The 23,938-nt window shown below is 36.0% G+C and overlaps 1 protein-coding gene across 3 annotated transcripts in view; it reads left to right on the top strand.

The window, feature by feature from the left end:
* LOC120542256 (synembryn-A-like) overlaps positions 1-23,938 on the top strand; it is a 188,066-nt gene that overhangs the window by 12,914 nt on the left and 151,214 nt on the right. For 2 of the 3 annotated variants that reach the window (XM_039774573.1, XM_039774575.1), the window contains exons 2-3: positions 8,059-8,149; positions 8,470-8,517. In XM_039774573.1, the coding sequence (XP_039630507.1) occupies positions 8,066-8,149; positions 8,470-8,517 (132 nt within the window). In that variant the 5' untranslated portion in view covers positions 8,059-8,065. Of the gene's footprint in view, positions 1-7,822; positions 7,876-8,058; positions 8,150-8,469; positions 8,518-23,938 lie in introns of those variants that run through there. The other variant, XM_039774574.1, reaches the window with a different exon arrangement.

Here is a 23,938-nt window from a genome sequence, read left to right on the forward strand (position 1 = left end):
AGGATATCAGTGAAAATTGGGGAATGTACTGAAGCCAGAAAGCACTTCAGTATACAAAGAGTGGTGGGAATCTGAGACAAAAGCCTAACTCATATAGTAGTACTGAAAATGTTCATATCTGGATGACATATTAGCTATAAGCCATCCAAATGAGATTGATGTGTGGAACACTTTCCTCTCATGCGTCAAATGTTTTATATTCAATTCAGGATTGCTTGCATCATGCTGCACTTTTCGAGTTTGTTACCTTCATGCAGAAATGTGGTGATGCGTGTTTTTGTATGGTAAACAGGTGAAGAAGATGATGGCACTGTTTTTCTCTCTCTCTTGACAAGAAACAAGAGAATATGCCTTCCACGATTACTATGTGATCTAAAATGAGTCCTTGGGATAATGGGAGTTTCCATTTGAGAGAGACTTCTGTGGATATGGTTTCCCTTTTACGTTTTATCACAGTTTTTTTTTTTGTTTGCCTCATTGGAGAAATGGTTGATTTCAAAATGAAGCCCTGCTTGATGAATAATGTGGTGACTTAAAGGACATTCCATAGGTAGGGTCTGCAAGGGACCAATATTAATCCAGCCCTTTATGAAGTAGCCTTTGACGGTATGTTTGAAATGCTTTCACCTGGCTGTCTCAATTTCTCTGTCCTGTGTTCGGTCAAATACAGAACTTGTCTTGGGAGATGAGAGTTACCTTTCTGATTACATGGTCCTTTGACACACATTTCTTGTACAGAATTATACTTTCAGTGATAATTGTCTTTACCTCAGTTAGGACTTTGAAACTGGCACAGAAATCATGTCAGCTGATATAAAGAATCTTCTGGAGACAATGATGAAGTTAGTGCTTGAGAAATTTTACATAATAGTGGTGCAGAAACAAATGCATAAAATGCTTTCCCCTCTATGTGGTGATACTTCTACAAGGTTTATTTATATAATAATATGGTTATGTGACCAATCTTCCTTGATTGAATGTTGAATGTAATGTAGGAACACCATCTAGGCATCTACAGGTGTCCAACTCTTTAACTGGTATTGCACTTTAAAGTACAGTTTTGCATTCTGATATTTCATGTTGCTTTTATTCAAGCCTAATCTTAAAGCTGATCCACTTTGTTTTTTCAAGTAATCATATTTGATTCTCTTTGTTTTCATTTCCCTGCCTTTTTAATTGGTCTCATAAAGTGCAAGGCAGTAGACAGAGCACAGGTAGACACTGAAGGATTTTGGCTGTTTAAATATTTTGTTTATCCTTCCTATTTTGGTCATGGTGCTTTTTGCCAACAGTTTGTCATGTATACTATTTCTTTTTATGCCAAAAATCCTCAACATTAGACCCATGTCACTATTTCTTTTTTTGCTGCCTGTTATATTCATACATGGTGTACTGCAGCCACAAAAGGTACACAGCAAAACTTGTCTAATTAGCAAGGGACCACTAACTTTGGTCTATGAAGTATTCCGTCTGAACTGGCAAGTGGTAACCTTCAGTATGCCATGATGTTCCTAATTTTGTACATTACACACAATTCAAACCATGCAAAACTGTCCCTTCCTTGACTTGTTCATTTTACAACATAGTAAAATGATAAACATGTAATGTGCCTGTGAAATATGTCAAAAGATATTCTGTTTGCTTGCCTACCACTACACTACCTTATGGGAGCACTCTGGCATTTTTTTTATCTGCATATTGGAAAATGCTGCCAGTTAATGTTTTCAAGTGTGAGACCAGTGATTTCTTGGATGGAAGTAAAAGATGTGCTCACACAAAATTTGCAAAAAAACTGGCAGGAGTGCACAATGTGGATCGTGATTAGTAATTTATTGTTTTAAGTGCCCAGAATCTGATTGTTCTTCCATAATAATTAATGGAGTAAGCTTTAGAGATTGAAAAGGATGTGAAGATAATAAAAAAAGCTTGACAGCACATACTGTCTGTATTGTGAATACAAAGTTAATCCTTTAAAATTTATAGCTTGTGCTCCGCCATTATGATGGATTATAAATAAAAGTGTTTTTAGTGACAGGAAATGATGTGCAGCTAGTGTATGCACAAAAAGCTGGAGCGATTATGCTGTCTGCATGACAGAATGTTTGCTAATTTTATTCTTTATAAATCCCAGTATTTCTGTAGATGGTGTGTAGAGCCTGAATTCTGAAACATTTGTGACTTTCATATGCAGTATGGGATATGTATACTGGTCTTATTACAGTGTCTGTTAAAATATAATAGTATTATTTTCTTTTTTCCTTCTGTGGGTGCATTGTTTGACTCTTGGTAGTTTGAGGTACAAACAGTTAATGGAATTTTGCTATTATGCACAGGTGTCTGTATGCAGCAACTTAACTAAAGAGTAGCTTAAACTTCAAATGTGTTACACTGAATAATAAAAGTAACCGATTTGCCAATTAACATTTTTATTTTACTGTATATATGTTGAAATAATTGGCTTATACTTTCTAATTTTAAATCTATATGTAATTTTAAATCTATATGTAATTTTACTTTGCTAAAAGTAATTTGTAACACAATCACATTTGTGTTATTTTGCAGAGTGATTATGCCAGCCAATGTTTTCAGTTTAGAATGCTAAAAACTAAGACACTGCATATTTTTCAGCATATGGTTAGCTCTTAATAAGAATCAGACTGATCTATAAAATAAAATGTATTCATTTACATCTGTCACAAGCACTTTTTTTTACGACAGACTGCTTAGATACAGTATAAATGAAATGGCACTCACAGTCTGGAGACTGTAAGATCTGTCCTGTTTCCTGTTGTTTGAATCATGTTTTGTGCCCTGTTGCTTTTTAGTACATGGAATATTAGCAAGTGAACTAAATATTGAACTTGAGAACATTCCTTTTAAATATGATGTTTGAGAGCAATCATTGTAACTCTTTAAATAATACATAATTGCGAAGCTTTTTGTTATTCAGTATACAGTATTCTGTGAAAATGTTTCTAATGATCCCTCTTAAATCTTTCATGCTTATGTAAAGGATATGCTTGCAGTAAATAGCTAAATGGCTGCTCATTCGTCACTCCAGGAATAAATTAATTTACACGTTGATTACATAAGTATAATTTATTAATCCCTTGTCATGCACAGTGTAGAAAACTTCAGTTAGAAAAAAAGACTATACCAGCAAAAGTTGTCCAGGCAAATGAATGAACCTATGAAGAGATCTCTGTCCGAGATAGACAGAAGGCAAATGCACAAGCACAGTATCTGGGTACCTGTGTACTGGATATGTTTTCTACATTGAATGAAGGGTTGAGCTTAAACAAAAACTGTGGAGGATTACCACATGCATGGGTCTTTTCTTGTACATCCACGAAAATCTGCCCATATAGCAGCTGAAACATGTTTAGTTTTGCATTTTGATCTGTTAAAATATCATGTGGTAGAACCTGGATGCCCATTTTATGCTTTCTTTTACTTCCAGTAGTTTATGAAAAGACAGATGTCAGAGTGTGTGAGCAAGTATTTAATGTTTTGTAATTGGTAAAGGCAGTGTTTCCACTGAAACTGGATCATTTTCTGGGAAATTCTAGCTCTGGTCTGTTACATACCTCTATTTGATTAGGTCTACCTACCTACCTTTTGTGCACAAATATGTCAAAATAAATTATACTCCCCTTGTGTTCTGGAAAATTAAAAAACTGGTCTCATTAAGTAGATAAACGTTATTTGGCATGCATGCTGCTATAAAAACAAACTACATTTAGTGCGTGTGCTTTTTCTGTGGGGCACTACTGCTATAACTCCATTTTGCAAAAATCAAAAACAGCAAGCATAAAGTCATAATGCAAAACAATAAAAACAAAGTAAAAATATACAAGTATAAGACCCAAAAATCTACACACAATACACCCGGTGTACATTAACTTCATAGTGCCCCTAAAAGAATATTGTGCCAGTGTATTGGTAATAACTGGCAAGAGGCAATTAAAGCATGATTGGAAGAGGCATTATAAAGAAAAGATCAGAAACAGTGCCTCTTGGCACACAGTGCTGGGATGAGCTAGTGAGTAAAAAGCACTCCGTGTAGTTTAACATTTCATAGAGAGAATGGGCAGCATTAGTCATGGTGGCTTCGATTTCTTAGCTAAACTAGCTGATTTGTCAGTTTAAAAAATTGTGTGATTTTTAAAATAATAATTAGAATTATCAAATTTCGGGCGGCACGGTGGCGCAGTGGTAGCACTGCTGCCTCGCAGTTAGGAGACCCGGGTTCGCTTCCCGGGTCCTCCCTGCGTGGAGTTTGCCTGGATTGCAGCAACTACAGGGGGATAACACTGCGCTCGGTGCTGGTTAAGGTCCATCTTAGGGTCATCCTCAATAGGATCCGTGATCATTTGCTCATCTAGCAGTGACCGGAGCAGTCTAGTTTTATGCCTAAGAAGTCTACCATTGATGCTTCCTGGCTCTGAGGGTTCTCATGGAGTACAAACACGAATGTCGGCAGAGTTTCTTTGCAGCCTTTGTCAATTTTCGTAAAGCATTCGACTCAGTTGATTAAGCTGCCCTGTGGGACATCCTGAGACTTCACGGAATTCCCTCAGGGTTGTTGGATATCATGGCCGGCATGTACACAAGTACTGTGAGTGCCGTGCAGAGTGGAGGCAGAAACTCTGCATTTTTTCAGTTGATTCTGGGATTCATCAGGGGTGTGTTCTTGCTCCTACTCTGTTCATTGCTTGCATGGACTGGGGCATCTGTTGGTGAAGAAAGATTCACGGATCTTGACTTTGCTGATGAGGCTGTGATCTTTGTTGAGTTGTTGAGGCTCCCAAGAGACTGAATGAGGAGTCTGTATGTCTCTGTTTTTGTCTGTTGTTAGCACTACCTCAGCATTTTCAATCCACAAACGGGCATTTCTGTGTGGATGGGTGAAAGATTAAGATTTCTAAAAATGCTGACTCCTTTGTGTTCTGGTTGGTTTAATTTATTACATGACTCTTTCTGATTGAATCCTGCTCATTGTGTCTCATTCCCAGGCTGGTCACTCTTCATGGAAGAAAAGCATGTTCCAGCATATTGGGCAGAGAAGAGTTGCTTTCTGTGGTGCTTCTTGTGATGCCTAAATGTAATCATCTAAATCACTATTCGTATATGTGCTGAAACCGTAAAAAAAAATTCTATTTGATTGACATAATAGAAATTCTTCTGATCATGCAACAGCCCAATCGTCGCATCTCATCTGCTCGCATACTGTGCATAAAAAAACAGCTCATGAAGCTGAAATTTGGGCTAACTCAAAAAGTCAGTTGGCAACTGCAAATTGGGCTTAAAATCATGGCAAAATTGCACAGTATTTGCCTGGTTTAAGACGTCTATGCTTGCATGCCCAGTGTAGGTGGACACCATTATTACTACAACATGGAAAATAGTTTCTATTTTAGTTATGTGTTCAACATTTCTTACCTCACAGTTCTTGTCATCCAACATTTACCCAGATCATTGTAGACATGAAATGCATGTATTCCAAATAACGATATATTATTTACCCTATACAACTCAGGGCACCTCACTCCTAGATAAACATACTTGAGCTGGGAGAACTTCAGCTACGTTGGTGGGGTGGATGGGACAGTAGGCTGCTTGCTGCCGTTGTTGATTGACAAATTTGCCAAACAAAGATGCTGATGAAGAGGTGCAAAGGAATTTAAGGTGGCTCAGCATTAGGCCTTTTTTTGTTGGCTTCAGGAATTTTAGTGTTAATGACATTGCATTCAAATACATACAGCGGGGAAAATAAGTATTGAATGCATTAATGTTTTTCTCAGTAAATATATTTTTAATGGGGGTACTGACATGAAGTGTTCACCAGATGTCGGTAACAACCCAAGTAATCCACACTTATTCCCCGTGTCATTCCACTTTATTACACATAATTTCTTATGTGAATAACTTCTTTGTTTTGATTTGTTTGTATGTGTGGATTACTTGGCTTGTTACCAACATCTGGTGAAAATTACATGTCAATAGCTCCATTAGAAATACATTTACTAAGAAAAATAATGCGTTCAAAAGTTATTTCCCCTGCTATAGACTTTATTGTGGAGTTGGTCCCCCAATTGCAGTTATAATAGCTTCCACTCTTCTTGTAAGGTTTTCCACTACCACCAGTTTGTCCCTCGCTTCTCCAAGAGGGCAGCGCCCTTGACCAGTCTTACAAAGATGCTTGCGGCCAACAGATGTTATACAAAGCTAGTATTAGTCTCTGAAAGCATCTGCAAAATCTTTTTTACCTGCAAATATTCTACTCTTAAAGAGTCCAGAGGGCAGATTCCACTTTTGTTTACTTAACAGAATCAAAAAAGATATCATAGAACTGAATGAAAATTATGAATAGCATAGCTTAACATTGACTAAAGACTGACAAAGTACAGATAAGACAGACATTATAAAGCCATAACTCTTTAACTATATCACCCAAAGAGACTTAATATTTAACTGATCATCCATCCATCCATTATCCAACCCACTATATCCTAACTACAGGGTCACGGGGGGTCTGCTGGAGCCAATTCCAGCCAACACAGGGCACAAGGCAGGAAACAAACCCCGGGCAGGGCGCCAGCCCACCGCAGTATTTTACTGATCAGCATTCTTTTAATATACCCATTTCTACATATAACACAACATAATAGACACTCTTGTCTTGTGGAGAGTAATGCATCCAAAAAAATTCTATATAAAAAAAAAGAAAAATCCATGTGTGCTTGTCAAGTACCTTAAGAGTAAAATATGAAACACTGTGCCTGGCCTTCTGAAAAACAAAATAACTTATTTCTGTTTGGCTGAGCTGAGATATATTGGGAAAAGCTAGTTTTAATGGAATCTTGCTGGCCAGACTGGTGAGAAAAGTGAAATATGCTTTCCTGTTTATGTTGAAAGCCATCTAGGTTATTTTTGATACCTAGTTATTAAATCTTAGTTTTGAAATCATTTCACAATCAAGTAAAGTTTAAACCTTTGTGTAAATGTGTTTGAAGTTTAATCGCAGTGTAACTGTATTTGCTTCAGAAAGAGGCAAGGCAACTTGGCAGAGTGTCAGTTTTATTATAGATTTTTATGAAATGGTTTACATTATCAAATATTTATTTAGTCAGCTTTTTTGTTTTTTTCTATTTCAGATTCTGTCCACAGGGATAATCATAGGAGGTTAAGTACAATTTTAGGTTAGCTTCAGTTTCTGTAAGCTACAGCCCGCAGAAAAGTACATCAGCCATTTCAGGAGAATAATCACACTGAAATTTTCAAGTTATGGTTTACTGTATGTGTCTAAGGACTAATTGAAAATGTTTGTCCCAGGAGAAATTTCAGCATTTCCTCATTTTTAAGGCAACCCAATCTTTGAATAGGAAAACTCTAAATCACCTGCAATAGCAAATGCACTGCAGCAAATATTATTATAAAAAGTATATTCTTAGTTCCTTTTACTTTGGGGTCTTTTAAGCATTTTTCTCCTTCTACATTGAAAATTTGTATTGGAAATTGTTCTAGTCAGACCTTGCTAGTGGGTTACCTTGACAATAATATCTGCAAAGGATGAAAGCTGCCATTGTCAAACTCTGGTCTCTGTCTGCAGTGTAGGACAGCCAATGATTAAAAGAAATTGGGTTAGGTTTTTAAATTGGCAGCTAGGCTACACAGAAGAAGTAATTGGGGTGCAGAATTTAAAGAAGGATTACAGGAGCAGTGAATAGTAGGTCTGGGAGGGATTACAGTGTGAATGTGGGGGAGGTGATCATAGAAAGGGAATTAGAATTAAAAAAGATTTGTTAGTTGTTGAGACAGTGTCAGAGAGAGAAAGAGGGAGAGATCAGGAAGGGCTGAAGCTACTGCACCTGAGTAAGGGCCAGGAGGGACTGAACTGTGAAGCCTCTGTGCTGAATACGTGGGCACAGTGATGGAATGTATTTAAAGAATCACACCCCCACACATGTGTTGGAGATAACTCAAGCTGATTGTCATTCAGACACCTACACTTGAAATTAACAACTGTTAAAAGTCTTTCTCTCACAATTTCTTTAGGAGAAGCATGAACGTGCAGCAGATACTGGAAAGCTTGGATCTGGGAGAGCAGGAGCGTGTTCAAGCAGAGCTTGTCTTGTATAACAAAGAGGTGAGGTAAAGCGTTTTGCGACATGCTTCCCCCTATTTCTTTTGTGCAAGTATAAGGTCTGTGAGTAAGCAAACTGTGGGTGGGCAACAATTCAGAAAGGCTGTCTTTCAGAAGAAAATGTATTTTCATAAGCTCCTGTTAAAGTCTTTTTTTTTCCTGTTCATTTTCATCTGACATTGTTCATACTTTATCAGAATAAACCTCAAACTCAAACTAGCTTAAGCAAAAAAGGGGGCTGGTAAACCCACATTTGTTCAGCATAGTTTTCTGGTGCAGTGGATCAGACTATGATTATTAACTGTGCTTTCTTTTCTCTACAGAATTCAGAATGCTTCTTCTTCAGTACTGAAGAAAGGGAGAAACGAAAGGTAAGGTGAAAGTAGTTAAGCAGCATCAAAGGACAGCTTAAAATGAAAAGGATATTAAGGCCCAATCATACAGTTCATGCCTCAATCTCCCCCATAAAAAAATTCAGAACAAAAGAAAATATTGGCCCTTTGGATTTTGGGAAATCTGGGTAATGCCAGAATTTGAAATGGTAACTCTTTAATTAATTTTTACTTTGCAAATTCACAAAGTGGTATGTCATGAGAATGTTTTCCGAACGTTTTAAAAAGATTGCCTTTCAAGTGATGCACCACTGGGTTTTATGATTTAGGGAGGTAAACAATCTAATAGGATGTGTAGCTGTGCTTATCCAAAATTACCAAGGTTTTGCAGCTTTTAGTTTGCTACACTGGATGATTCAAGCACCAGTGTGACGCATGATCAAATAATTCCACATACAAAATATCTTCGTTTTAAAAGTTTTATTAAAATCTCAAAGCAAGACAGTTCACACAAAAAATAGAAAAAATTGATATAACAAAGAAACAAAAATTCTTGTTTCAGAAAAGTTCTGTTTATAATAATTCTCATAATTCTTGTTTCATTTCCCTAAATTTGGTCATACAGTCATATTTGAGGCACATTATATAAGTTAATCATGTAAGCACATTAGACACAGTTAGAAATCTATTTGTAAACATATCTAATAGTCCATGCTAGCAGTAAGGCTGTTTCAATAACTGGCTTAATTAACACTCTGTTCTTCAGGTTTAGCTAAGATAGTTCCATCACATGTTAACTTACAGGGAGTGAAAGACTATACCATATCCTCATAACTATAAGAATCCTGACATTAAATAAAAAGTAAGCGAACACTATATGCATTTAACATTAAACATTGCTTTCTAAGATCGCCTTACAGGATGAATGCGTCTATAAAAGATTAATAATGTAACTAAATAAAGCACTGGTTTTGTTAAAACAAATAAGCCAATAAAACGTATGTTTATATCAAAAATTATTTAAACAACAACAAGAAGCAGGAAGTGTAGGTGACAGTTTTTGATTTTAAAATAATACTAATAATAATAATAATAATAGGTTTAATGAAGATGATCACTTGCAAGCCTTTTATCAAATAATTTGTTTCCCTTTTTTCATTGTAGTATTCCATGCATAAAAGATGTTTGAAATAGATATCACTAGAAAAGATGAACACACATTTGACAAACTATGTATTTATTTATTTTTTCTGCTGTGGCCAAAAAACGTTTATTAAGTTTTTATAAGCTTTACCAAAACAGATTTCTGAAGAAATCTGTGATAGCATGTGCTGTGAAAACAATATGTAATATAAAGTTATTTTACTTGAGGTTGGTATGATGACACTGGGTTTAGTGCTGCTGCTTCATAGCTCCAAGGGACTGAGTTTGAGTTCCAACCAGGTCACTGCCTATTTCTGAGTTTTCCATATATTGTTTCATCGCCAAATACATCCCAGAAGCATGTGTGCTAGATTAATTAACATTTCTATTATGGCCTGGAATGAGTGAATATATGTGTGCGTGAGCATGTCCTATTGTGGATTTTTGTCCTTTTCAATGTTTATGCCAGTGTTTCTGGGCTAGGCTGTGGTTCTCTATGGTTTAAAGCTTATAATTGGTTTAGAAAGTGGATGAATGGATTTTTTATGTTGCCATATATTGGAAAATTTTGTAGTACTCAAGTTGTTGTGCATTTATTTCAGATATCAGGTTTTGAAACAAAACCTTTTGCTTGTCCATCCTTTGGAATAATGAGAATCCACTATGTCAGTCTTTTTTCAATTCTTTTAAAGTATCCATATAAGAATTAAAATAAGAATATATTATGTCATGCCTATTTTGTTGCTTTTTTCACAACAAATGCAAATCTGTCTCCTATTATGACATTCTGACTAAAGCCTTTTGTGCTCATGCATTACCAGGATTAAAAAAAATCATGTAAAACTAAAATATGTGCATGATGCTTTTGCATTATTTATTCATTGTCATTGTTTTTAGTGATGTGTCCTCATTGTCACTTTTGATGTTTTTGTACTATTGGAGGTTACCTAAAATACAATAATAATTCAAAATAATTCATTATAATTGAATTGAGAGTATTTGTACATTCAGACAAGCTAGTCTGAAAAGTATAAAACACACACACATGCTTAAGTACATTGATTTCTATGGGAGGCATTTTATTTTAAAATTAAAATTAATTAAATTCAATTAATGAAAATGAAAATGAAAATTATAAAATTAAAATGCAATCCCTGTTTTGTTGAGAGAACTTGAAAATGAATGCAAAGAGGACATGTTAATATTTACAGCATTCTTGCACACAGACTTTGAAAATGAAATTGCAAAAGAGGGACTGCATTTTCATTTTATAATTTTCATTTTAATTTTTGCAGAAGATACCTCCCATAGACCGTCCAAAATGATCATGAAAAAACCTATGCCTGCGTCCACTTTTCAAATTCACATTCTGCATTAAGGGGCAAGGGAAGCAGATGTCAATCATGGCAGCACTGGATGCAAGACAAGAATCCTAGGACAGCAGCCCATCACAGGCAGGAACATACACCCAATTTAGAAGCACTAGTTAAAACAACAAAACACGCTTTATTGAGGTATGGGAGGAAAACAGGACATCTGGAGAATACTTAATTTAAGATTTTGAAAGCAAGTAAATTCCATGCACACATTATGTAAGCTGGAAATCCAATACTGGTTCCTAGAGCTGTGAAGCTAAGATATCTAAATTTATAACACCCTGATGCTCTTCAGTGGTTATGTTCAGCTGAATGTCAAAAGTCATTATAAGGAAACGTGTTTATTTTGCCTAAACTCATTGTTACTTTTTATAATGCAGAATTAAGAATTAAATTTTTTATACACATTATAAGATATAAAATGTGTTCTAAGTCTTGATTCCATAATAGACAAAGTTTCAAAACCAGGTGAAGTTTTTATGCTATAAAACATTGACTTGACAAAGCTTGTTGCAATGTAGATATTCATACTGTATGCTATTAAGTACACAGTTATTGTGATTTTGTATGTTTGAGACCTCCTTTCACATTTGTATTAATTTATTTCACAGAATCACACTGATGTTTTTTTTTAACATTGTAGATTATTTTAAATTATTGTCCTTGATATATTAATAAGATGATGGTAGTACTAGGGTGTTGTACCGTGTTAGCCATTATGGATGTAATAAGAAGTCAAGCAAAATTACACCTTTTATTGGCTAACGAAAAAGATTACAATATGCAAGCTTTCGAGGCAACTCGGGCCTTTTTCTTCAGGCCAGATGAATTGCCTTGAAAACTTGCATAATGTAATATTTTTAGTTAGCCAATAAAAGGTGTCATTTTGCTTGTCTTCTTAATGAGATGATGGTAAATTAAATGTTGTAATTTAAATTAAAGTACAGCTTGTGAGGTGCTATTATGTTAAAAATCTTGAAAAAAAACTTGCTAATTATGGGAGATGGTATATTTACAGTGGACTTTAAACATCACTAGGGGGCTTTGCCGCCTGCTCGCGTCGCTCACCAAACCCCCCTTTCACCAAAATGAAAAACTTTTAATTCTTGTGGATAGGCCTCTTCATTGGGAAGAAACACTACTTTTGCCTGATGGCAACATGAATTAGACAATCTGCAAGTCTCCAACTTAAAGTTTAAAGCCAAACAATATCTACATACTGTACTTCTGTCATATCACCTATGTCCATATATTCTATCTCATTTCGCTTTTACCTTTTCATCCATATCGTATTGGATTTTGATTCTGTGTTTGGAATTACATTGTGACAACGCAACTTATAACAGCTGGTGTGTGAATATTGTTTCTTTCTCTCTACAAGAACTGTGTCTGATAATAGCATTCACACAAATGAGAAATGATTGAACCGTGTGCTTGGTTATGTGGGTAGGACTTTTCCAAATCTCTTTGCATAAGCTCTTGTCTCGCGGGGCTTGAAATTTTCTCTTGTAGGATTTCACTTTCACCAAACAACAGATCTTTAAATTCTCACGAATACGCCTCTTCATTGGGAAGAAAGACTACTTTTTTTCCCCCTGATGGCAACACAAATTAGATGATCTACAAGTCTCTGACTTAAAGTTTAAATCTGAACACTATATTCAATCTCTTTTTGCTGTTCCGTTATTTCACTGAGTAATAATTTCTGTTTGTTTGTGCTAATGTGATCTTTACTATCCTTTTTTTGAGACTTTCAAATTTTCATGCTCCCATTATCTTTAACCTGCTCTGCATGTGTACTGCACCAACGTTTTTGAATTCTTTATGATGTTCTACTTTGTCATCTACTCTTTGTCTTTTATTTCTGGCCCCGGGTGTGGTTAAATCTCTTGGCACAGCGACTTGTCTCACGGGATGTGTAAGTGTCTGTCTGAGAAAATCACGTCTCGTCTCCTCCCAAGATTTTTTTTTTTTTATAATAGAGAGATTCATCATTCATCATGTGATCATGTGATTTTCATAAAAGTCCTAAAAGTAGATATGGAGAACCCAGCTAAACAAATGAGACAAAAAATATTATACTTGGTCATTTATTTATTGAAGAAAATCAGCTGGTATTACATACAGTATGTGTGAGTGGCAAAAGTATGTGAACCTAGCCGGTAATTTGAAGATGAGACTTGAGTCAAATGTTATCAATTGGGTGTGAGTGGGCACCCTGTTTACATTAAAAGAACAGGGTTCTATGAAGTGCTTCATTTTCAAACATGTTTGTGCAGTATCAGTGTATCATGACATGAACAAAGGACATTTCAGAGGACCTCAGAAAAGTAATTGTTTTTGCTCATTGTGCCGAGAAGTGTTGCAAAACAATCTCTAAAGAGTTTGGACTGCACCAATCCACAATCAAACAGATTTTGTGGAAATGGAGGAAGTTTAAGACTATTGCTACTTTCCCTAGGCTTGGTCGACCAACAAAGACTTCAAGGGAAAGGTGTGATTGTCTGTGAGGTCACAAAAAAGCCAGGGGTAACTTCTAAGGAACTAAAAGCCTCTTGCACATTTGTTAATGTTAATGTTCTTGTGGCCACCATCAGGAGAACACTGAACAACAGTGGGGTTTATGCCAGGGTTATGAGGAGCGAGCCACTACTTTCCAAAAAAACATTGCTTCTCATCTACAGTTTACTGAAGAGTCTGTGGACAAGCCTGAAAGCTATTGGAGTAATGTTTTATAGCCAGATGAGACCAAAGTAGAACTTTTTGATTCAAATGAGAAGCATATTTTGGAGAAAGAAAACACTGCATTCCAGCATGAAAATCTCACCCCTGCTGTGAAACTTGGAGATGTTAGTATCATGTTGTGGGCCTGTTCTGCTGTGTCTGGGCCAGGACAGATTGCCATTGTGTATGGGAAATTGAATTCTGAATTACACCAGTAAATTCTAAAGGAAAAATGTCAGGACATCTGTCTAGGGACTACATCTCAAGAGAAACTGGGCCATGAAGTGAGACAATGACCCCAAGCACACAAGTCATTCAACAAAAGAGTGGTTGAAGAAGAATAAAATAAATACATGACCAAGTATGATATTTTTGTCTCACTTGTTCAATTGTATCCTCTTCGCCTACTTTTAAGTAAATCTGATGATGTTCTAGGTCTGGCCTCTTCCTTACAAATAGAAGTATGGTACATGAGAGGCATGTTTTCCTGGACAATTATGTGTGTTTAATACTGTTCCTTTCTTGAACTGTTAATGATTTTTGATTTAAATTTTCTCAAAGCTTAATATCCTATGATTTATGTAACACACATTATTGTCTTAATTTGTTTTCTGTTGTGAAAGAAGGGAGATGATTTAGTGTACATGTAATAAACATATAATACTGTTAACTCTTGTCAAATTGTACATATACATTTGTTGGGACAACTTTGCTATGTAGACTTGCCCCACATACACAATATGCGGAAGAAGCTGAGGCAGGTACAGTAGGTTGGTATGTGATGGTGGAGTTACATGTAGCAGATCAGTGATAATTATATTACGTTAAAATGAACTGTGTAGAAAGTGAGTTTCTGAAGTTCATCTTGTGAATTTACATGAAGCTGCAGAACACTGGATGCAACATGCAACATAATAACAGATAGAATACATTGTAGATAACACATAAGCAGACTCTTCAATTCTAAATACTGTTTACTTGTATAATGATATACACTGTAAATGTGTATATTTATATCAATATATACTGTATACTGTACATACAGTAAATACAGTACAGCAACAGAAATTTGTGGATTTAATGAGTGATTGTTTTTTAACACAGTATGTTAAATATTTACTATATATAAATATTTACTATTCTTTAATAATCACAATAGAAATCTGAAGGTTCAGTGGTATAGAAAAGTTTGGGCACACATTCTTAAAATGTCTTTTACTGTGCATAATTAAATGAGCAGAATGTAAACTGATCACCAAAAGGCATAAAGTTAACAAACAAAATGCTTTTCAGCATTTTATACAAGATTATTGTATTGTTTTTGTTTTGTGTTGTACAGTGAAAAAAGGAAAGGAGCACCATGCAAAAGTTTGAGTACCATAAGATATTTGAGGTCTGAGGTAACTTTTAATATGGTCTCAGACCTTATTTAGCTCAGTAGGGCTATGGCTTGTTCACTGTCATCATTAGGAAACCTCTCATGATGCAGATTGCAAAACTGCTACAAATTCTCTTACTCCTCAAACTTTGTTCCGACAATCAGTAGCCATGGGCTCCTCTAAGCAGCTTCCTAGCACTCTGAAAAATAAGAACATAGCAAGGCGCTTTCAAGTAGTTGTTTCCTCAGTTCGTAAAGTTATTAAGAAATGGCAGTTAACAAGAATGGTGAAGGTGAAGCTGAGGTCTGGAAGACCCAGAAAACTTCCTGAAAGAACTGCTCATTGGATTGTGAGGAAGGCAAATAAACCCCACCCCCACTGTTTCATGGCAAACAACCTTCAGGAAGATTTAGTACTAGGGTGTTGTAATGTTAATCATTATGAATGTAGTGAGAAGTCAAGCAAAATTATACCTTTTATTGGCAAACTAAAAAGAATCCATATGCAAGCTTCTGAGGCAGCTCAGACCCCTTCTTGCCTAATCTTTTTAGTTAGCCAAGGTAATAATAATAATAATTCTTTGCATTTATATAGCGCTTTTCTCACTACTCAAAGCGCTCAGCAATTGCAGGTTAAGGGCCATGCTCAGGGGCCTAACAGAGCAGAGTCACTATTGGCAATTTATGGGATTCGAACTGGTAATCTTCCGATTGCCAGTGCAGATCCCTAGCCTCAGAGCCACCACTCCACCTGGTGTCATTTTGCTTGACTTCTCACATTAAGATTTAGCAAACTGTAAAGTGGTGGTGCACTATTCTACTGTGCAGCGACACCTGAACAAATATGACCTTCAGGGTAGAGTCAGCAGAAGAAAACCTTTCCTGTGTTCTAGCCACAAAATTTAGCAACGTTTGCAAATGATCATTGTAACGGATAGCCTGGCCACAGACAGACGCGACACCAGTGTCCAAAACACACTGTTTATTTACAATATTATTACAGTGGTTCCGCCAACTCACACAGTTACTCAGTCCTTTTTCCTCTCCTCGACCGCCTCCACTCCTCCCTCTCAAGCTCTGTCTTCCTCCTCCCATCTCCGGCTCCTCGAAGGGAGTGAGGCGGCCCCTTTTATCATGCCCCGGATGTGTTCCAGGTGCTCAGTGATGGTCTCCTGGCAACACTTCCTGGTGTGGCGAAAGTGCTGTCCTCCAGGGCTCAGGAACCATCCAGGCAGCACCTTGGTTGGGCCACGGACCCCCACAGGGTCGAGCTTCCAAGTGCCATATCCATGGTCCTTGATGAAATTCAGAGGGGCTTCCCTCTTGCATCCAGGGAAGATATTGCCCCCTTCCCGGTCCTTCCCTGATCCAGGCGTCCTGGTGGGGCAAGGTACCTGGCCATCTGCCACAACATCTAAACAAGCCTTGTGGACTTAAAGTCAAAATAGAATGTTTTGGCCACAGTGTGCAAAGGTATGTTTGGAGAAAAAAGGGTGCCGAATTCCAGGAAAACAATACCTCTCTAACTACAGTATTAAGTGTAACTCCCTACTTGTTGGATATAATAGTAAACTTAGTAGTTAGCCTCAGTGGCACATTTTTTTCTTTTGTTTGGGCAAAGCAGTAACAGAGAGAAATGTGATTGGTGCCTTTGACTACCAATCAAGGTATAGCGCGCCGTTAGTTCTCCAATGGGATTAGTATTTTTGGGAAGGGAGAGAGAGAGGGAGGAGAGAGGAAGATGAGAAGATGATGAGAGAGCAAGGGGGTAGAGTGTTAAATGAGAGCATAAGAAAAAAAGAAATAGGGTAAAGAAAGCTTGTACTAAGGTTGAGGAGAGAGAGGGAGAGAGACAGTGAGCTTTGGGGAAAAAAGAGTAGAAAAGTTTGTTGTGTGTCAGTGTTAACACTAATGTGAACTACTGTTCTTTGGTTATATTGTTGAATAAAAGCACACTTGTTTTGTTATACTTGTACCTTTTGTGGAAGTGTTTATTTGATATTTGGACTTCAGGCTTCACACCTTATACACATGTCGTAAATGTAGGAAGGATGACCCATGGGGGTGTGTGTGTGAACTGTTAGAATCTAATGATTGTATATAGCGTGGAACTGACCTCTCTGTACTATTCTGTCCTCTGCATGTCCTGCAGTTCAAAAGAAATACCACCATGCAGCAACATGTGGACACTGGCCAAGATCGGGGAAAAAAAAAACAAACACGGTCACTGACTACAATCGCATGAAGGTATGCAAATGAATATAATGTTGCATTAGTGCAACGACATTTTCCGAAATGTACAATACAGGTCATAAAATGAATTATTCCAAACGTCATACAGTATATACCTAAGTCTCTCTTATTTTGTGAGTGTGGCTTTGACATCATGAATCAGGTGCATACTAATTCAGCGTGAGCAGGAGCACTCAAGAATAAAACTGAATCAAAAAAATTCAAATCCACAGTGATTCTCAGTCACACACACCACTCACATCCACGTCCACAGTTTTCCCAGTCCCAGTCTCGTTTGCACACAAGATCTGACACAGTTTTCAAATAAAGAGGGTGTATAACAAAACAAGTTTGTTTGTTATACCACGTCTTTATCTGAAAATGACGTCAGATCAGTTGTGGGAGCTTGAACGTGAGTGAGAGAATAAAACTGAAAAAAAAAACACTAACTTTGACAAGTACTATAAATTTACAGACGCAAATCAAATGTATGTTTTTATTGTATGATATTAACAATAAGAGCAGCTCACTACTCAAAATGGTACATTTGGGAAGCAGATGATATCGAAACCGTGAGCTTTTGATTGGAAGGCAGCAGTTCCTAGCATTGCACCACACAAGCTTTCGTATCAACCGCCTACCATAACCTGCTTTCTTTTTTCTTCAGTTAAAATCTTGAATACAAGTGCACTTGCTTTGTTATACTTGTACCTTTTGTGAATGTGTTACTTTTTATTTTTGTATTTCAGGCTTCATACATTATACATTTCATGTCTACATTTTGTCAATTATTACTAAAAAATGAAATTATTTCTGTGTTAGCAACATTTTTGCATTAATTGTTGTTGACACAGAACACACATGAAATGTATGTATTCTAAATGACAATGTACTTTTTCAAACTATAAAGCTCCAGCACTTCATTCGGAGATAAACACTGAGCACTGAGAAACTTCTTTGCGAATTGAACTGCAGCAGTGGGATGGGATACCAGGCTGCTTGCTGCTTATCTACACATTTACAGGACAAAAGACGCTGATGGAGAGGTGAGAAAGAATTTAAGGTGGGCCGGATTTACAAGTTTTCTCATAGGCTCTGGTAATTCTAGTGTTAAACATGAGGAGGCATTGAGCAGGTTTGGCTCACTGGAACGTGGACAAAAAATGGGAGCTCGGCTTTGGAAAAAATAGTGCCGAACAGATGAAGCATCAGATGCCTATTTTGCTATTGCAGAAATTTGCTAGTGAAGAAAAATATGAAAAAGGGAACGCCAATTTAGACCACATCAAGACGAAGCTACCGTGGATCTAAGTTCTAGAAGGAACCTGTGGATTTTTGTACTGCATTTGAGCCCCATCTAAGTGCGGCAACTATTTATTGTTTGTTTTTTTTACATACATATATGTATGGTGATTTCTATGTGTAAAAATTGACTATGCTGTAATTTGGACCAACTAATTGAGTTAAGTTAAACTGTGATGATTTGTCTTGATTGATGTGTTTAATAAATGTGTTTTATTTAGTTTTCTGTTTCCTTTCCATGATTGTGTGGAGTATTGACATGCGGGTTGCATAGAAATAAGTGACTAAATGTTTATTTATTGTAAGCCACTAGGGGACATACTGCCACCCTAACCCACAAACACAGACAGGCAGGACACAGGTTAATTCAACACCCATGTTTATTTACAGTTTGTGCACACATTACCAACAGCGCAATACACCAATATGCAGTCCATTCCCTTCTTGCCGTCATTCCATCCACCTCCTCTCTTCCTCAGGCTTTGTCCACTCCTTCCTCCTGACTCTGGCCCCTCAATGGACCTGCTCCCCTGGTCCTTCCATTCTGTATATATATATATATATATATATATATATATATATATATATATATATATATATATATATATATATATATATATATATTGGTTGGATGTTTGCCAACTTGCTGACCAACCACAAGTGTTACCTGGTAGGTAACCACCCATACATCAGATATATATGTATGTATATATATATATATATATATGTATGTATGTATGTAAGTGTGTGTGTGTGTGCATAAAAGTGAAGGGGTATATTGTACAATTAACAAAAGTATAAGTGTTTACAAAGCATTAACTTGAAATATTATAACAACAGGGATAAATATAATTGTTTCATTGGACCCATTTATTATTAAAATTAATTGAGGAGTGTTTAATGTGGAAGGAACCCAGTAGTGAAATTAAAATCCTACAATGGAATACCTTAAGAGGCACAAACTGCCAGTTTTGCTGTGGCCCTCACAGTGCCCCAACCTAAATATCATTGAAAATCTATAGATGGATCTCAGAAGAGCAGTATGGAAGGAAGCAATATGGCCCAAAAATCTGGCAGAATTAGATGTCTTTTGAAAGGGCAAATGGGCGAAAATACCCCAAGTAAGAATTGAAAAGACTCTTGGCTGGCTACAAAAAGTGTTTACAAACTGTGCTATTTGCCAAAGGGGGTGTTACTAAGTACTGATGGGTGTGCAAACTTTTGCTTTGGACCTTTTTATATTTTTTGCTATTTTGTACATGTGAATGATTAAAATAAAATGTAATCTTGCTTAAAATATTAAAGAAATGTGTCATCTTTAATTTTATGCTTTTTGGTGATCAGTTCATCTTCTGCTCACTTAACTATTCACAGTAACAGACATTTTGTGCAAGGGCTGCATTCCTTTGTGGTGGTGATCAAACCATTAGGACCTATTGGCTATAATATAATTTCATGTAAATTGCTGGAACAAGACAGCACTTACTACTGTAGATGCTTAAAGGAGTTAGTATGTTTGATGTGTATTTCTTAAAAATCTCGGAACACAGGGAAAATTCCTAAAGACTGGACACCACAAAATGCTGCGCTTACATATAAAACAGGTGATTAAGATAGAATATAAGAATATTTGCCATATATATACAATTATTGCACATTAGAACATTAGGCAGTTTTGGCAAGAAAAGATCATTTTTTTTTTAAAATTAACATATGGGACTTATTTTAGTAACATAGTGCATCCTTTGGAAGTTGGGGGAGATTAGTGGCAGGTTCCCCTGGCCACTCCTGAAACTTTAACAAATGTCAATAATTCTTCAAATTCAATTTCATTGAGTTTTCTGTTTGAAAGTAAGGACATCTCTCAGGAACATGAACAAATGTATATGGTGTTTAAGCCTTTAATATTCAAAAAGGGCATTTTTAAGCCATTCGTAGTTACCGGAGGGAGGTGACAAGGAGTGAGTTAAAGCTAGTGCACAAGAGCATTGTTTTAAGTTCATCTGAGATTTACTAAAGAACTTGATGTAGGATCTGGCGTCTGTATGACTTTTTCTAAATCTTTTTAACTAAATCCAATAAATCCAAGTTTTTGTGCTTACACCGTTTATGACTTTGTAATGTAAACATAATTTGAATATGGAATCTAAGCAAGGTTTTATACATGAAGTCCTTAGTCTCTACCATACTAGTTGGTCATTTACTCTATGCGTCTATGATTCTTTGTATTATGGAACTAAATCTGCATGGATATTTACTGGAATTCTATAGTCACACTGGATGATAAGAATATAATAGGCACAAAAATTGAATGTATAATATGGTTAACATTTATTTTAAGCACTTGTCTTTCTATATTATTCTGTACCTTATAAGATGTTATTATTTTTAAAGTATATTGTAATCTCACCACCAATATGGGTTAAGCACTGAATTGCACTGAGTCTTAGATAGCTAAAACACTGGAATGCACCGAGTCTTATATGTAACTACTCTACCAATGTAACATGACACCCCTGAAAGCCAATGCCAAAGATTGGGTGGAGGATTGGCAATAAGGTGTGGTTGAAAATGACACCGGACAAAGACAGAAAAATGCCAAACAGTTGTAGGCTATTACCATAATGAATAATGAACATAGATGGGCATAACATGATTAAGTGAACAGGACTGAAGGGCAATCTCACAAAGATGGCAAAATTCCATTAATATTATGCAGTATTAAAAATCTTAATCTAAACTGAAACCAGAAGTCTTTTGGACTCTGCATTTCATAGCTTTGGATATTATTGGTTTTGGATTTTATCCTGCAACAGTATAAAACATTATGTTTAAATGTGATCTTTGCCAGAAATGTATAACAAAGGCTGATAAACAGATTATAATATTTATCATTTTGTATTAATTTGCATGTTAATTTTGAAACTTATGGTTACATTTATTTTAATTTTATGCAGTATTAATAAACTCAGTGACTTTGAATGATACTTGCAAATGATTGCAGTTTGGCTTTTAGACTAATAATGACTCAGACAAATCTGGAAATATTGAGTAATTGTTTTATAATTAGCAAGTTACAAGGATGTATTAGGCTTCATTACAATATGTCCCATCTGTAGACTCAGTCTGTTGTAAAAACAGAAACTTAACACAGGCAGAAATTTGCACATTTTTTCCACAGTAATATTTTCTTAGTCATTTCCAGATGTCATATATGGCACACACAACAACTGGTTAAAAAAGTACCACATTTAGTAGCAGAGAAAAAAAATTAAAACCATTAAACAATTACATCTAGATATTAATTTTAAAATATATAAATACTGTATGTGTGTACATGTACCTACACTGTATATTCTTCCACTTAATAGACTTCATGGCTTAGATCTATTTTGGTTAGGGTGAGCTTTTTGTGTTTTTATTCTCTGAAAATATCTTTCCACCGTCCAGAGACATCCTCATACTTTGGTGTTTCTGACTAAATACTTTGCATACTTTGGCTCAACAGTTAATTAGGACTTCTAATAAAGAAAAGACGAACAGTATTGTGAATGAACCACAAAAAAGCACAAATTAATTTTAATTTTATTTTAATTTTTTTCATTTTTTTCATTTTTATTACTATTTAATTTAATATTGTTTCTTTGTATCAGTATACTGCTGCTGCATTATGTGAATTTCCCCTTGGGATTAATGAAGTATCTATCTATCTATCCATCTATCTATCTATCTATCTATCTATCTATCTATCTATCTATCTATCTATCTATCTATCTATCTATCTATCTATCTATCTATCTATCAAATAATAATCTCTCTATTATATTAAAAATCTTGGGTCAGGACATGATTTTCTTGGAGACACTTAAATGTCCCGTGAGACAAGGAGGACAGCTGCAGTAAAGGCTTTTAAATGTTCAAAGCGCAGGGCGACATGCAGATCACACAGCATGGCACAAGCAGCAGGAGCAGCAAGCCAGCTGATCGAGCATAGAGGAGGTAAAAAAATGTATTTGTTTCCCATTGTAACACCGTTTAAGAGAGGGCATCGGAGGAGCGACCGCATCTCCTTAGCATGCATTCAGCCCCCCCTCTTCACAACACAAGAGGCAGAGATGCGAAGTGGCTGGCGTGTAGCATGCTATTGGGGGATTGGAAGGGGGTGGGTGAGTGAAATGAGCAGGGAGCAAAGCACCCAAATATTTGTACGTAAAACATTTTATTATAGAAAATCTATTTTAAAACATGTTTTAGATGATTAATTCATGCTGAATTTCTACAGGCTTTCAAAAATATATTAAGAAAAAAAAACCTGCAAGGAAGTGCTTCTTATGTAAATACAAGTCAATTTAAAGTGATGACCTGGACATTTTGTATTAGAGTATAAAAGAGATGCTATAACAGAAATTGAGAAAATATTTTGTCATCTATTACTATAGTGGAAACGAAAAACAATCAGTGAAATATTTTTTGATCTCCATTACAAAAGTAGATTATTTTTAATATCCCTTGACCAAAAATACAAAACTTGAGAGAGAATTTCTGTGCTTTAGGAATTGATCATTAATAATCAATAAAACGCAAGTACAGGGGGATGCTAATAAATGCTGGAAATGGAAGGATGAATTTTAATTTTGTTAATTAACAGTTTTGTCTGTGGCAATCAAATAATCAAATAACTCGACAAGGCTCCTACATTATTTACCTTACCTTTCTCCAGCATTTAGACTTATGACAAGGTAACTGAAGCTCACTCGTTTTAAGAAACAGAATAACACAATTTATTGATAAACTCAATAAACTAAAGACATTTAATAACTAAATATACAGTATATGTTGACATATAATACAGGACACAGACAAACATAATACAGAGTGGATGACTATTAACTTGCTATTTAGGGTTCTAATTTATTTTGGCACAGATAAATAGTTTTATGATAAAAAGTCTTTAAAGATGATGTCTGATGTTGTGTGGAATTTTTGCATTGTTGCTGCTCTGTGTTTAACTGGAGGATTCTTCTTGTGTTGGGAGTGTACTGTTTCTCTTTACTGCTGCATGATACTTTGTTTTTGGTGTTCTGTGATGCTGTTTTCTCAGCTTGCTTTCTGTTGTTATGCCTTTTGCTGTGTTGAGTGCAGCTTAGGTAAAAGTATTCTGTTTCTGGTGCAAGATTTTAGATGCTGAACTTCCATTCGTGAAGTAATGACTGCTTCTTTGCTTTTTCAGCCCACTGGCCCACAGCTTGGCTTTCCAGAGAGATTGTCATTATCTGATCCACAAAGAGAAAGAGCTTTTTAGTTC

This window comes from Polypterus senegalus, chromosome 13, assembly GCF_016835505.1.
Source record: "Polypterus senegalus isolate Bchr_013 chromosome 13, ASM1683550v1, whole genome shotgun sequence".
Classification (NCBI taxonomy): domain Eukaryota; kingdom Metazoa; phylum Chordata; class Cladistia; order Polypteriformes; family Polypteridae; genus Polypterus; species Polypterus senegalus.